We start from the raw sequence: 14,779 nt of genomic DNA, 5'->3' as shown, positions 1-14,779 counted from the left end.
TCTGTGGCTCTCTTCTGTCTTCTCTCTCTCGCTCTCGTCCTCACACACACTCACACACACACTGGCACAGCACCTCTTCTCCCACAGTGACTAATACTTTCTGTCTCCAGAGCCCTCCTACCTTCATGACATCAGACATGGGAAACGCAGGTGGAATCATAATTTCTTAAAAGCACAGTTGCCCGTTATCTTCAGCCTCCCTGGGTGGCAGAATTGCTGATGAGGGGCTGTGCCCAGGCACTTCCAGGTGTATGTGTGCGGAGGGGAGGAATGAACCCCAAACCAGATGAGGCCCAGCTCAGCCCCACCACATCTGCCCCTCCCAGCTTACACCTGCCCTGCTGGGGTTCCAAGGTTTAGAGTTCCCATGGCACTCTCCACCCTCCTCTCTCCTGTTGGTCCCCATTCCCTGTGTACTGTGCCCTCAGTGTCTCCCCATTCACTGTTCCCTCTGCCTCTCGGGCACACCTGCCTTTGCTGATGCCCTGGTCACCTCTGCCCTGGCCCCCCACACCCCTAGCTCTTTTCTTCACAGCGTCCAGGCCCTGGTTCATGCTGTTTGTCTGCCTGGAAGCCTTCCCCAGACCCTATCTTTTTTTTTTTTTTAATATTTTATTTATTTGACAGAGAGAGATCACAAGTAGGCAGAGAGGCAGGCAGAGAGAGAGGAGGAAGCAGGCTCGCTGCAGAGCAGAGAGCCCGATGCGGGGCTCGATCCCAGGGCCCTGGGATCATGACCGGAGCCGAAGGCAGAGGCTTAACCCACTGAGCCACCCAGGCGCCCCGGCCCTATCTTTTTTATAACATACTGTTCTTTCAAGGGCAGGATCAATAGCCCCTCTTGGCTAAAACCTTGCATTATCCCTCCAAGCTGAAGGGACCTCCCTGTTTGGCCTGGATTTCCCCATAGTATGTATCACTTTCTGTCCTGTGGTGTTATTTTTCTTGACGTACCAGCCCAGCTAGCCTCTCAGTACCTTGATAGGGTGATGCAGCCTAGTCTTTAATCACTCCCAGTACCGAGGAGAGCAGTGGGCCCTGAGTAGGCGCTCATAAGAGGGTTGACAAATGGATGACCGAATGCCCCTCTCGGTCCCACATACAGGCTGCTCCTGCCCCTGGAAGGTGGGACGGGTCTGGCCGTTACCGCACAACCACATGCCACCCCTGTCTGTTTTGTTACTAGGAGTATGCTGAGGCTGGTACAATGAGCTGGAAAGTTCCTTCATTTTCCAGGCTCTGGAGCAGATTGTAGATAGATAATAAAAAGAGCTTGGTGCCATTCACGGGGGAGATTTGTCTGTTCGATTTCTTGGATAATTATTGGCCTATTCAGGTTTTCTATTATTTTCTTGAGCCAGTTTTGTTTATTTATGTTTTCTAAAATGGTCCATTTCATCAAGAATTAAAAATTTTTTTTCTATGAAACTGCATATAGTTTTCTCTCCGAATTAAATATATGTCCAGATCTATAGTCATAGGCCTTTTCTCATTCCAAAGGCTTATTAGACTTTCTTCTCTTTTGTTGCTGCTAAGAACTGCTAAAGGCTTTTTTTTTTTTTTTTTTTAATTGGTCCTTTCAAAGACTCAGCTTTTGATCTTTGGATTTCTACTACTTTTTTCTTCCTCTCATTTTCTTAATTTCTACTTTCATTGATGATTTCTTCTTTCCTTCGTTTTATTTTTTTCTTTCCTAGCCCTTGATTTAAATGCCTAGATAATTTTCAGTCTCTCTCGTTTTTGGAAGTGCATTTAAAGCTGTAATTTTCCTCTGAGTACCACTTTGGCCTCAAACCAGAGCTTTTATTATTGTTCATTGTCATTCAGTTCTAAATTGTTTGTAGTTTCTGCTTTGCTTTTCTCTTTAACTAGAGTATTATAGAGCATTATAGCTTTTTAAACTTTCAAGTGGATAGTTTCTTTTATACTCATGTTGCTGTTAATTTCTGACCTTATTGCATAAAAGCAAAACATAGCCCATGTGACATCTGCTTTCCGGAATTTGTTGAAATTTTTATTTATGACTTAACATGTGGCCAATTTTTGTGACGATTTCGTGTGTGTTTGAAAATGCTTATTTACTGTTCAAGTGTTAAGTTCTCTCAGATTAAGGTGTTTGTTTTGTTTTGTTTTAATAGCTTACTTAAGTAATCTCTACACCCAACGTAGGACTCGAACTCACAACCCTGAGATTAAGAGTCGCATGCTCTTCCGACTGAGCCAGCCAGGCTCCCCTCTCAGATTAAGTTTTTAAGTTGCATTATTTAGATCATAATTTTTCGGATGGGGGGGTCAATGGTTCTATCTCTAACAGAGATCTTTTCAAGTTCTCTCACAATGGTTATGGGACTTGTCTATACCTACTGGGTTTAAAAATCAGGTTTTTATACATGTATGTTTTAGGCTATATTCTTATATACTTACGATTCATGACTCTGGCACTTCTTGATGCTTGTCCTTTGTCGCATTGTAAATACACTGGTTTGTCCTGTTCAATGCGTTGGCCTTGAATCCTATTTTGTGGATGCATGTGGCTAACATGTCCTTTTTTACCCTTTCTCTTTTTATTCTTTCTGTGTCATTTTGCTTTGTATGTTTCTATTGTAGTAGCAGACAAGTGGATTTTGTATTGAGTGTTTGCTTTAATGGGTAGATTTAACCCATTTGTGTTTAACCATTGTTAGTTATAGCTAGATTTACATCTGTCATCTTCTTCTGTGTCTCCTTTCTTAGCTTTCTTATTTTTGTGTAGTTTGTTTTTGCCTTTTGTTGGATTTTTCCCATTTATTTTGTTCTGTTTTTTTCCCCCCTTCTGATGACTAGGAAATTTTGAGCTTTATTTCTAGTGGTTATTCTATACACTACATGTGTTTGTGTGTGTATGATTGTATTTTTTCTACCAACATCTGGATGTAATTATTATCTTTGCCTCTTCCCAAACGAGGCAAGAAATTTAGTAGTAACTTACTTTCCTCCATTCCCTACCCTCACATATGGATCATCATAGATTTTAGTTCTAAACTGTCATTCATTTTCTTCAAATTGTGTAACGAAATTTATTTAAAATTAACTCTTATGTTTGGCTGTGTTCTTTGTTTATCATAGTTTATAATACCACTCATTTTTTTTTCTTTCATGGATCTGTTTTTCACTGTGCTGAAGTATTCCTCCAAGAATTCTTTTCAAAAGCATGGATAATATTATTTTTAAGGCAATCAATGTGTGAAATAACCATCTTTCCTTTCCAGAGGGTCTATTTTGCCTTTCAGCTTCCTATTGAGTTGGGTTTTTTAAATCCTGAATGAACATATTTTCACACATCCTAGATCTCTAGCTTTTGTTTTGGACAATACACAACTTCAGAATCCGTGAATCCATTAGTTACCTATCACCTGAATGTTTTCTGCTGTTCTACTCACTTTCCCATCCCTTCAGCCAAATCTGTGACATTTTCATCTGTTTTGCTGGTGGGATTTATTTAGTTGCCCCTGGTTCCTACCCAACATGACACCAACTTTTGCCAATGACCTTCAGCTGGCTATACTGTTCTTCACAGTATGTACTTGTCTCCACCAGAAATTATATTACCCATTCTTTTGTTCATCAGTCTCCCTACTAGATTATGAGGCCCATGAGAGGAAGGATTTTGCCTCATCCACTCTAGATCTGTAGTGCCCAGAACACTGCCTGGCACAGAGTAGGCTCTCACATATTTCTTCAGTGAATGAATGAATGAACAAAATTGGGTAGACTGTTCGCATTCATTTATTCATTCAGCTACTATTTGAGTTCTTTTGTGCCAGCTTCCAAGCAGACCAGTCCCTGCCTCTGGAAGTGACAGTCCAACTGGGAGCCTCTTAAATGGGCAGGAAGGACAATGTGCCATAAAGGGTCTGTACGGGGGTGGGGAGAGTCCCCCCAGGAGCCCAGGCAGCAGAATGCAATGAATCAGCTGGCCAAGGCAAGGGGAGCAGTACAGGAGGGGTGGTTGGGGGATGACCTAGAGGTGGAGAGAGCACCCCAGGTGAGGAGAACAGGCTCGCACCAGACCCTCTTCTAGGGCTTCTTTGTGTCAGGCACTGCTCCAAGGGTCTTAGTATTTTTTAAAACCATTTTATTTATTTATTTGACAGAGAGAGTGCACGCAAGCAAGGGGAGCAGCAGGCAGAGGGAATGGGAGAAGCAGACCTCCTACCGAGAAAGAAGTCCAATGCAGGGCTTAATCCCAGGACCCGGGGATCTTGGCCTGAGTCGAAGATAGATGCTTAACGACTGAGCCACCCAGGCATCTGGTCTTAGTATTTTAACTCAAAACAGACCTTAGGATCCCCGTTCATAGAAACAAAGGCACAGAGAAGTGAGCTTGCCCAGGATCATACTCTAGGAATGGAGAACTAGACTCAACCCAGAATCTGGCTACAAAATCCGTAGCCATCTGCTCCTGCCTCCAAGGAGAAGGAAAATGGGTCTGTCAGGGAGTAGAGTGAGCTAGGAAATGGGGAAGGCTGAATGGTGAGCAGGGGGTTGCAGGAGGCTGAGGGCTTTAGCGCCTCAGGGGGTCAAGCATGTGGGTCTCAGAGGAGCTCCCCCAGTGACTGTGACCACTCTGAAACAGCCTCGGGGGAGGATCTTATCTCAGCGGGAAGGAAGCTGAAGGGGAGAGGGCTTCAGGAGTCCAGGAGTCTGAGGTGTGGAGGGAGGGAGAGGGGGATGGATGGGTTGGGAAGACTGCCTTTGCTGAGATGGTTCCTCCCACCTTCTCCCCAGCTGTTCTTGCTTCCTACCGCAGCACCCCTTCCCACGACCCTGTGACAGCCCCATCGTAGGGCCAAGTGATCCTGGCTCTCAGAGGCCTCTCCTTCCCCGTAGCCTGCCTTCTGTCTGTCCACACAGGCTCTGAAGACCCTACTTGATCAGCCTTTTTGGGGCCTCCCCAATGCATGTCCTGGGGCTCTCCTCCCTAGAGGCTGCAAGGTAGAGGCATTGTTTCCATCTTATATAAGAGGAAAGGGTGCTAAGAGAGTCAGGCAACTTCCCCAGGCATCAGTCTGTAAGGACTGCGACAGGGAGCCAAGCCCAGGTATAGGGACCCCCCCTCCCAGAGATTTTGTAGCAGAGCTGATCACTGGTTTTATGAGGCTTTTCTGTAGACAGACAGTTAAGTCCTGGGGGGAACAAGTAGGTTGGAATGGGCAGGTCCACAAATGAATCTGTTAGGGCCTCACTGGGTCCCTTACACTTCAGCTCAGGAAGGCCATGCAGCCTCTCGTGGGGCCAGATTGGCCGAGACACCCTGGGAACAGCCCAGCAGTATGGGGGTCTGCAGGCCATGGGAGCTCTACCGGGGGTGGTGACACCCCTGAGCGGCCTCTTCCCACCCCAGTTCTGGACACAGCTGGGCAGGAGGAGTTCAGCGCCATGCGGGAGCAGTATATGCGCACGGGGGATGGCTTCCTCATCGTCTACTCGGTCACCGACAAGGCCAGCTTCGAGCACGTGGACCGCTTCCACCAACTCATCCTGCGCGTCAAGGACAGGTGAGGGCCGCTGGGCCAGGACCTCCTAGCCCCTGCCTCAGAGCCGCCTGTCTGTCTGCCTGCCAGCTTGTCTCTCAGAGTCTCGGGTGTAAGCTGAGACACAGAGGGGCAGAGCTGAGCTCACACATCGGTCCCCCCAACTCCTACCCTGGTTCTTTCCATGGGGCCAGACTGCTTCCAGGCCCTGAAGTCAGCCCCTCCTACCTCTCCTGAACAGTCCCCGCTGATGGCCCCAGTTGAAGCAAATGTTACCAGGTTCAAAGAAAAAGTGAATTTCCTCTCCAGTATGCATTATAAGTGGTTACATTATATTTGACTGTGAGATTTACAAGCCCCTAATTAAAGGCTCATTTTTTCCCTTAGTATTACATGGAGTAATTAAATAATTTGTAGTTTCTTTTAAGCCTAACTGGTCTTTTCAGTTAATTGGCTCTTAAAGAGGCAACATAGGAGAGTAAAAGGACAAATTAAAAAGAAAACAGCAAGCTTTGAGCAAATCTCAGTAAATTCAGAAAAATCTAGGTAACACCTGTTCCAATGGCAAAGTGTTAATAATTTTACCAGGTAAGGGGATACACACTCACATGCACTCATATGCATAAAACTCGGACCCATAAATGTAAGTTAAGCCCCTGTCTATAGGAATTTCAAAAGAAGAAACATAAATGACTCTGAAATAGGAAAATATTCAACCTTTTGGCTAACCAAAGTGCAAGGGAAAATAATAAAGTGTTATTTTTCACCTGTTAAATTATGACTTTTTTAGATAAATATCCCCAATGATGTTAAAGATGTTATAAGACTGGCCTTTCTTTCACCTTCAGACAGCAATATGGCTACACACACCAGTGGGAATCTCTAAGGCAGGCGTGCCTTGGGAATCCCATCCCTCCTCTCCTGGGAGCCATCCCGATTTTGTAGCTGCTGTTTACTGAGTGCCAGCTGTATACCAGATACCGGCCCTGGTGCTCTTACCCAGCCACTGCTGAAGGCCATAGGAGCCCTGCATGGCTGGCTGGTGCATCAGGATGACCAGGAGATGGGAGGGAAGAGGTCAGGGAAGCCAGCCCCTGGCCCAGAAGCCCTGGGGAGCCCTCTTGGATGCTGCTGAGCCAGGGGTTGCCCCAGGAGCGGGGCAGGGACCCCTTTGTTCTCTTTGCAGTAAGCCTAAGCCTCTAAAGGAAGAGATCCAGCAGCCAGCAGTCCCGGGGGTGGGGGGGGGAGGCGGATTGCAGAGGGAAGGGACTCATGAGTCATCCCCAGGCGCACTGGGGAGGCTGTGTGGGCTGCGTTATGCCCAAGGTGTGGCTGTGTTGCCTTCAGCAGGTGTGGAGGCAGTGAAATTTCATGAGCTCCTGTTCCTTTATTCCCCAGGGAGTCCTTTCCCATGATCCTCGTGGCCAACAAGGTCGATCTGATGCATTTGAGGAAGATCACCAGGGAGCAAGGAAAAGAAATGGCGACCAAACACAATGTAGGTGGCGTGCACGCATGCGCGTGTGTATGTGAGTATATATGTGCGGGGTGGTCAGGGATGTACAGAAGTCCATGCCCATCACTCCTGCAGGACCTCAGGCCTCCTGGGTAATGGGTTAGATTCCACAGAGAGGCCTGGCAGGCCATATGTGACAAGGGCAATGTTGGGAAACAAAACAGCAGGCCCGAGAGAAAGCACCCTCTTCTGAGTCATGAGGAGCTCTGGTGGGGGGACCAGGTCCCTTCACTGTGGCCTGGGAGCTGTGGCCTTCAGGCCACTTCCTGCCACTAGCACAGCAGATTCATCTCTGGCCTGTGCTGGGGGCTGGCTTCTGAGCGCTCTCTGAGCCCGCCGCCTGATTCTGCTCTGAATCATCAGGCCAGCTGCAGCTGGTGAGCCCTGTTCTGTGCCAGGCCTTGTGCCAGGATGCCCTCACTCCTCACCAGCCCATGCTGAGGTGGGTATCTTGACACCCATCTTACAGGTGGTCAGACTGAGGTTTGCCCAGGCCACACCATGAATATCAGTGGACATCTTTGTTTTCTTTTTTTCAGTTCATTGCGATGCCCCTTTGCCCTCCGGATGTGCTGGGTGGGGTCACTGGGCTTCTTCCTACCCCTCCCCCGCACAGGCACAGCGCAGGCCCCTGGCCTCATGGGTCAGTTATGTAGAAGTCCACTCTGCCTGCTGGGAGTTCTGGTGCAAGATTGCCCCCTTCCCTTTGCCTGCTGGGCCCAGCTCTGTGAGTAGAGCAAGGGAACTCAGTGCAAATCACTTCTGTTTGTCTCTGCCTTCTGCTTCATTCACGTATTCACGTAACTATCCTAGGCCCTGGGAAGTAAAACCCCTGGCTTTATGGTACTTACTTCTAGTGACAGGAGACAGATAATAAAAAAGCAAATTACAGTGTGACGTGTGCTGTGGAAAAAAGTAAATCAGGGAAGGGGGTCAAGAATGTGAGGTGGAGGAGGATGCTTTTCCAAACAGGGCAGTCAGGGAAAGCCTTGTGAGGGAGGGTGCATTTCAGCAAGGACTTACAGGAGCTGAGGAAGCCAGGCTGATCTCTGGGGGAAGAAGGTTCCAACTGAGGGAATAATCAGTGCAAAGGCCCTCAGGTGGGAGGTTGAGGATCAATGGGCAAGGAGGCCAGCTGGAGCAGGAGTGGGAGGGGTGGGCTGCAGGAGACCAGGTCAGAGAAGGGCTTCAAGTCTTTATGGGCTTCTCCTCAGAGGTAGAGGGGAAAGCACTGCAGGGCTTTGAGTGAGGAGTGATGATGAGGTCTGGCTCGTGGCTGCACAGCTTCTTGCATGTGGCCATGTTGAGACGGGCCCTTAGAGGCCAGTTGTGGGAGCAGGGAAGCCAGCTAGGGTCTGCTCAGTAACAGCCTGGCCCAGGGTTGTGCCGGTGAAGGTGGCAAGGAGGTGGTTGGATTCTGGACGTGTTTCTAAGAAAGCCAACAGGACATGTGCACAGATTGGATGTGGAGTGAGAGAGGAAGAAGGAATGGCAGTTGACTCTGTGGTTTGGGTGTGAGCAACTTTCAGGAGACCAGAGTGTCGGGGTAACCAGGCAGGAGAGACGATAGGAGGAGGTATGTGTGAGACAAGAGCTTGGTTGCAGATCCGTGGAGCTTGAGGGGCTGAACAGATAATCAGATAGAAATGCCAAGATGGCAGTCAGATACGGCCCCTGGGGGAGTATTGGCCGTCAGCAGCGTGTAGATGGCCTTTGAAGCCATACACGCCAAGGAAGTGAGTGTACATAAGGCAGGGGTCCCAGAACTGGCTGGGACACTTCACCTAGTGATGCAGAGAGGTGAGGAGGGAGCCACAAAAGGGCTTGAGCTGTGGGTGACACATGAGGGCCAGAGTGGGGCATCGCGGGTGCCAAGTGAAAACTTGCCTCAAGGAGGAGGGAATGGACAGGGCTGCCCCACAGCCTCCAGAGGAGAGCTAGAGACTCCCCGCTGGCTTCTGAGTAGAGACAGGCTGAGGGGCTCCGTTCCCCAGACTCAGGCTCCCTCAGGCCTCTCTCAGACACCTGCACACCCTCCCAAGCCACAGGGTGGGGGGTTCAGAGCAGAGGCTGCCCTCCTGCCCTGCAGCCTGGGGCTCCAGCCTTGCAGCCACGTGTCTCCAGCAGCAAATGCCACTGCCTCGCTTATCATTTGACCAAGTGACTCTGAGCTACTATCACAACATGTTGTTCATAAGGCAAGTTCCTCTTTTGCTGCCAAGGCAGGCACCCCACCTGGTGCCAGAAAGTGGCCTTTCCTAGCCCTGTGGTGGAGTCAGACCATGCTACCATTTAGTGCAGCGTTCCCTTTAATTCAACTCTCCTTGCTACTGAAACCCTAGAATTCCAAGAACCCAGGTAACACACCCCAACATTTCTTCAGTGGTAGAGGCAGGACCCCCAGAAAGAAGGCAGAGGGTGTCCAAGGCTCCGGGGGACACTACTGCTCCTGTACTTCTGAGTGGTGGGTGGGGCGGCCGGCAGCATTGGTCTGAGTCCTCTGGAACCATGTACCTGCTGTCCTGACAGGGTGCCAGCCCAAGAAGGGGCTCCAGGTGGGTCCCAGCCCCAGCTACAGGCACCTTCCTGCCCCCTCTCTGTGTGTGCAACAGGAAGCATGTTGCCCGGCCTCATAGGACTCTGGCTTCTAGGGCCCAGCAGGGATGCCCCCCCAATGACTGGGAGGGGCCCTAAAGCTTCCCCCCCCATCCCAAGCTATCCATGGCAGCCAGGCAGGAAGTGCGACATGCACCTGCTTCAAACCTGATTCCCTGTCGGCTGCGGTGTGGCTCTGGGCGAGTACATCTCCAGTCTGAGCTCTCAGTGTCCCCCGCCGCACAGTGGAGATATATGCTTACCCCCAAGGGTGAAGGTGGGGATTAACTGAGCACAGGGATGTTGAGACCTGGCAGGTGAAGGGCCCAGAGTCCACTCTGTCAAACAACCAAAAGTGGAGGGCAGTTCCCTTGCAGTGTCATCAGAGGCTCAGAGATTGGTTAGATGACTATTTTAAGAGTCTGAGCCATGCTTCGTGGGCTCTGCCCTTTGCATCCAGGCCAGCCATGAGACCTCCGCTTGAAGCCACAGCAATGTGGGAAGGTACTTTAGGATGTGTTCTGGGCAGTCGTTTACAACGTCCTCCTCTAGAATAACAGCTCGCTTTGTCATCCCACCCCCACCGCCCATGCATTTGACCCACTGATTATTTTTATTTTCTTCACTGAGCTTTTCTTTTTTGAAAGTGTTACAATGAAATGCCTTAATTTTGTAGCCAGGAAAATGTTATGAAATACCCCCGAGTTCTTTACCCTGACCACAGTTGGCCTCCCTCTCTGGCCTGGGGAAACCTGTATATTTTGCACAAACCCCACACTCTCTCCACTCGAGGGGTAGTGGGCACAAAGCCTTCCTGCCTGTGTGGGGTCCATGATACAGGAGAAGGGGTGTGCACAGGACGGCATTCTGACCTCATGCAACCTTTGTTCTCCTCCCCGTGCTGGCCTGAGACTTGGGGTGACACGGCCCTCAACACCTGTCCTGTGGGGCCCCTCAGCCACATCTGCCTGTGTGCTGCCATCTTTCGGCGAGGTGATCATTCCTCAATACCAAACGTGCAGACACAAGCTCTCTGTGCACATGGCTGAGCTCCCGGACTCATAGGCACAGACCAATTAAGAGCTGAGCCCAGCAAGCTTGTTAGGGGTGAGGAGGCGCAGAGCAGCTAGGGGTCACTGAGGCACAGTGTCCTGCCTGTGGCCCAGCCTCGCCTCAGCCTCTCCTTCCAGAGTCCGCTCTGGAGGGTCCAGGAAGAGGCAGAAGTCCCCTCACGGTGGAGAAACAGGCCTCAGAAAGAAAAAAGAATAGAATCAGACCCTATTTTGGTTTGATAAATGAACAGTCTTTAGTCTTCAAGTATATAAAAAGATCTCTTTTTTTCTATTTTTAGAGGGTATTAAAGATCTCTTTGCTGAGAGAATAAAAGGGAATTTAAGAAGCTGTCAATAACATTTTCCACCCTTAAGGAACAAGACGCCACCAGGGGCTTGAGGTTGTTGGCACTGGCGTTCTGTGGGGGCCCCTGAGAGCAGGTGGTCCCTCGGGACCTTTGAGAATTTGCAGTTTTAGGGAACAGGGCTTTGTGGATCTCAGTGCTACTTTTACCAAGTTGAGCTTTGCCTTCCAGATTCCATACATAGAAACCAGTGCCAAGGACCCACCTCTCAACGTGGACAAAGCCTTCCATGACCTGGTCAGGGTAATTAGGTGAGTACTGCACACATCCCCAGAAGCAGGCTCTCTGCAGCAAGATGGGCACTGGAAGGACTGGAGAAACATGGTTGCTTCTTCCAAGGCCCAGGCTATGCGGTTCTGGGCCTGCTCTGGATTTCTTATCCCTCCATCCATTTCTTTTCCTCACCCTTCCCACCTTCCTTCGCACACACCCCCTCACATCTCCTACCTGTGGGTGAAGTGGAGCATAAGGGTGCCTTCCTGCCTGGGGTACCAGCTCAGCTTCCTCTCCAGCCTCCCCTCGGCTCTGCAGCTCAGGCTCCCTCCGCCTGCCTTCGGTGTTCTCCCAACACAACACCTGTCAAGAGCATATAAGTAGATTCCTGTCCTCTCCCCCTGCTGGAGGTCGGAGTGCCCTGTGACAGTGCACCAGAGCCACCACCACTGTATTGCACATGCCCCTGCTTCCAGACTGCACACTCTGCTGGGCTCCAGGATGGCCGGAAACCCTCATCAGCAGTCTCGCGTGCATTTCTTTACAGTCAGGGTCCCAGCTCTAACCACCTTGTGCTCAGGGGGCTGCCACATCCTCTTGGCTGCTCCCCGACTCCAAGGTTTGCAACATGCAGAACAGTCCAACCTGAGGTCCTCAAATACCTGGCATTTAGTGTGAAGCTGTGTGTGGTGAGCCCCATGGCTGTCGGTTAGCTGTGGACTCAGAGGCAGGACTCTGACAGAGCATATTCCCCCTGTGGCTTCCCGGTGCCCCCAGGATACACACATACACACACACACACACACACACAGCCCTTTCCCCCCCATTCCCCTGGGTGTGCTGTGCTAGCACAGCCCTCACTTCACGCTCGCACTCATGGAAAGATCTTCTTGTAGGCATCTCGCCTCCAGCTGGGACACACAGCCCTGCCAGGAGCTGGTGTATCTTGGTTATGGACCTGTAGTTCCAGGGCACGTTTTAGACATAGGAATAGCTAACAGAAAACATGCAAAAAGCTTTTGGACTCAACAAACTTGTCATTTTATTTAAAATATGAGACATAAAAATAGAGGCCAGTACTGAATAACACATAACGTAGCTGAAGATTTAAGTAACTGCAACCACAACGGGACATGAGGAATTCTCACCTGTGGGGCCACAGGCTTTGCCCTGCCCTCCCTGCCTTCCCACTTTCTGTGCCCCAGAGACACCGTCCAGGCCAGGCCCTTCCCCAGCATCCAGAACAGGCCTGCCGCCCGCACCCCTGGGGCCCAGGAGGAGAGGGGCCGGGAGAAGCAAAGCCTGTTCTGACTTTGTTTTTCTGCCTTTCGCTGTCTCAAAAGGCAACAGATTCCGGAAAAGAGTCAGAAGAAGAAGAAGAAAACCAAATGGCGGGGAGACCGGGCCACTGGCACCCACAAACTGCAGTGTGTGATATTGTGACGGGCCTGAGGCCCTGGCCGTGGTGACCGTGACCTGGCCGGCCCCCGGGGCCTTCCACTGCCTAACCGCACTGAAAACCATTTCTAACCACGACCCTCGGCCCGAGGACCTGGCACAGGAAGGGAGAGAGGGCAGAGAGGACTAGGCTCTGGCTTTGCCCAAAGGGCACAGGCTTTCCCGAGTCTCACCAGAGACAGGGAAGCAGCCTCCAAGCCCCTCGAGTTGATTCAACCTGGTTCCTCCCTGTCTCTCGGTGGCTGTGTTGTTCCTTTGAAGTACACAGTATTGGTGTGATGTGGAAGTGTGTGTCCACGGACAGAGTACTGAACAAGCCATGATCCACCCCTACCCCGCTGCCCCCAGCCCAGAGTGTCTGAGCTTGGGGGGCTTTTGTAGATTTTTAAATTATTTTAGTGATTATTATTTTATTAAAGGGGTCTGTGCCCACAGATGGGCAGAGCTTCCGGTCTTCAGCAGGCCTCTCTGAGAACACATCTGAAATAATGTTGTTGTTGTTTGTGGCTGAGTTTTCCCAGCAGTGCCAAAACTCAGCTCAACATGGAAGTGGAGGGACCGAGAGCATGGAGGTGAATGGGGACAGTGGCCCAAGGCCTCAGAGGAACATCCCACTCCCGGCCTCCAAACTGCACAGAAGAGAGGTGCGGTCACCCAGAAGGTTTTGCTGTGCCTAAGGGTGCAGGTATTAGGAAATAGAGTTTTATTTTGCTTAGCAGAGAGGCTGGCACGAGCATGTCCATTTTTGGAGGGGTTTTCATGATCCTGGACGTGTATAAGTTAAGTCAGCTGATTGGCTGTGCAAAAGCATCTGTTTGCTTTCCAGACAGTGTGGATTGAGTTCTGTGCTCTGAGGGCTCTCCTGGATCTGTCTCTTCCTGCTCTCCCACTGCCTCATGCCTCTTGGACACAAACACATGGACGTGGGCATGTATGTCTCAGCGTGTCCCAGTAAGCTAATGTGAACGCCATCCAGAAAGCTCTAGTTCATGCTGAATCTTAACCAAAAACGATCCAACACTGTTGTTACTAAAACACAGCCAAGACAAGAAGCCATTTTCCCTTTGACTCCACTAACTACCACTTCTTAAAGCCCAGTAAATAAGCAAACCCGGCTAAGCATTTGCAAACTTAGGATTCATTTGCCTTTCTGGCACACACTTTTCTTCACCTCTTGGATCTTCACTGTAACATAATTAAAGGAGAAAGAAAGGGTGGGGTGATGACATGACCCCCATACACCTGCTTCTATAAGGGGACACTCCCCCAACTTCCTGATGATGCCACTTCCCTCTCAGGTGCTGCCGGCGTGATCCAGAGACTGGATTTTTCCAGTCAGAGGGTAGAGGGGCAGCAGCGACCACAAAGCCCCCCATCCCTGACAGGAGATCAGAATATGAGGTAGCTCGGCTCGTGACCCCATTTTCCATTTACAAATCAGGTCATGAGGCAAACTGGAGCATCCCTAGCAGGTGGCCTCACTGCTCTTTGGAGAGAGAAGCCCTGAGAAGGTGAGCACCCCACTGGACATGGAGACACCTCGCATCATTTCTGGTTTTGAAAGCATGCTGCGTTCCTAACTCAGCAAGATCACCAGCACCAGGGGGCCCAGCCGAAGAGCGATTCTGTGTTGAATGAAATCATTGGGACCTCAGTTAATTGGAAACTCAAACTCCTTTATTTGTCCCAATGGTCTTCCCCCTCCTTCTGCTCCCCTCCCCGACCCTGAAAGGAAAGATAACAACATTCCAGATTAGGCACTTCAGAGTGTCCCAAGATCCTATAATGTTAATGGACATTTTAAACACAAACAAGCCAAGGCTCTTTCCAACCCATCTGCTCCTCTGAGCTGAGTCCGCAGCAGCCCCGTGTGCAAAGGAGAGGAGGACACGGCAGCAAGACAGGCGGGATGAAGTACTGAGGGAGATGCTCTGCAGTGAAGGAGTAGAGGGTGGGAAGGGAAGCCATGCACACAGGGCAGCGGCCACTGCTGGAAAGCTTCAGCAGGTCCCTGCCCCCTGCCCTGTGCAGAGTCTGCAGCTCCTTGGTAACCCTGAGTGGGGAGTC

General features: G+C 50.3%; 1 protein-coding gene across 1 annotated transcript in view; it reads left to right on the top strand.

The window, feature by feature from the left end:
• The window catches only part of MRAS (muscle RAS oncogene homolog), a 58,859-nt gene extending 45,674 nt beyond the window's left edge, over nucleotides 1-13,185 (top strand). The window contains exons 3-6 of the mRNA XM_080810949.1: nucleotides 5,384-5,537; nucleotides 6,912-7,011; nucleotides 11,213-11,292; nucleotides 12,598-13,185. Of these exons, the coding sequence (XP_080667075.1) occupies nucleotides 5,384-5,537; nucleotides 6,912-7,011; nucleotides 11,213-11,292; nucleotides 12,598-12,697 (434 nt within the window). The 3' untranslated portion in view covers nucleotides 12,698-13,185. The remainder of the gene's footprint in view (nucleotides 1-5,383; nucleotides 5,538-6,911; nucleotides 7,012-11,212; nucleotides 11,293-12,597) is intronic.
• Nucleotides 13,186-14,779: the final 1,594 nt, after the last annotated feature.

Source organism: Martes martes (assembly GCF_963455335.1).
Source record: "Martes martes genome assembly, chromosome: 1".
NCBI classification, from domain to species: domain Eukaryota; kingdom Metazoa; phylum Chordata; class Mammalia; order Carnivora; family Mustelidae; genus Martes; species Martes martes.
The sequence above is the reverse complement of the archived record's forward strand: the minus strand, read 5'-3'. Positions and strand labels throughout refer to the sequence as shown.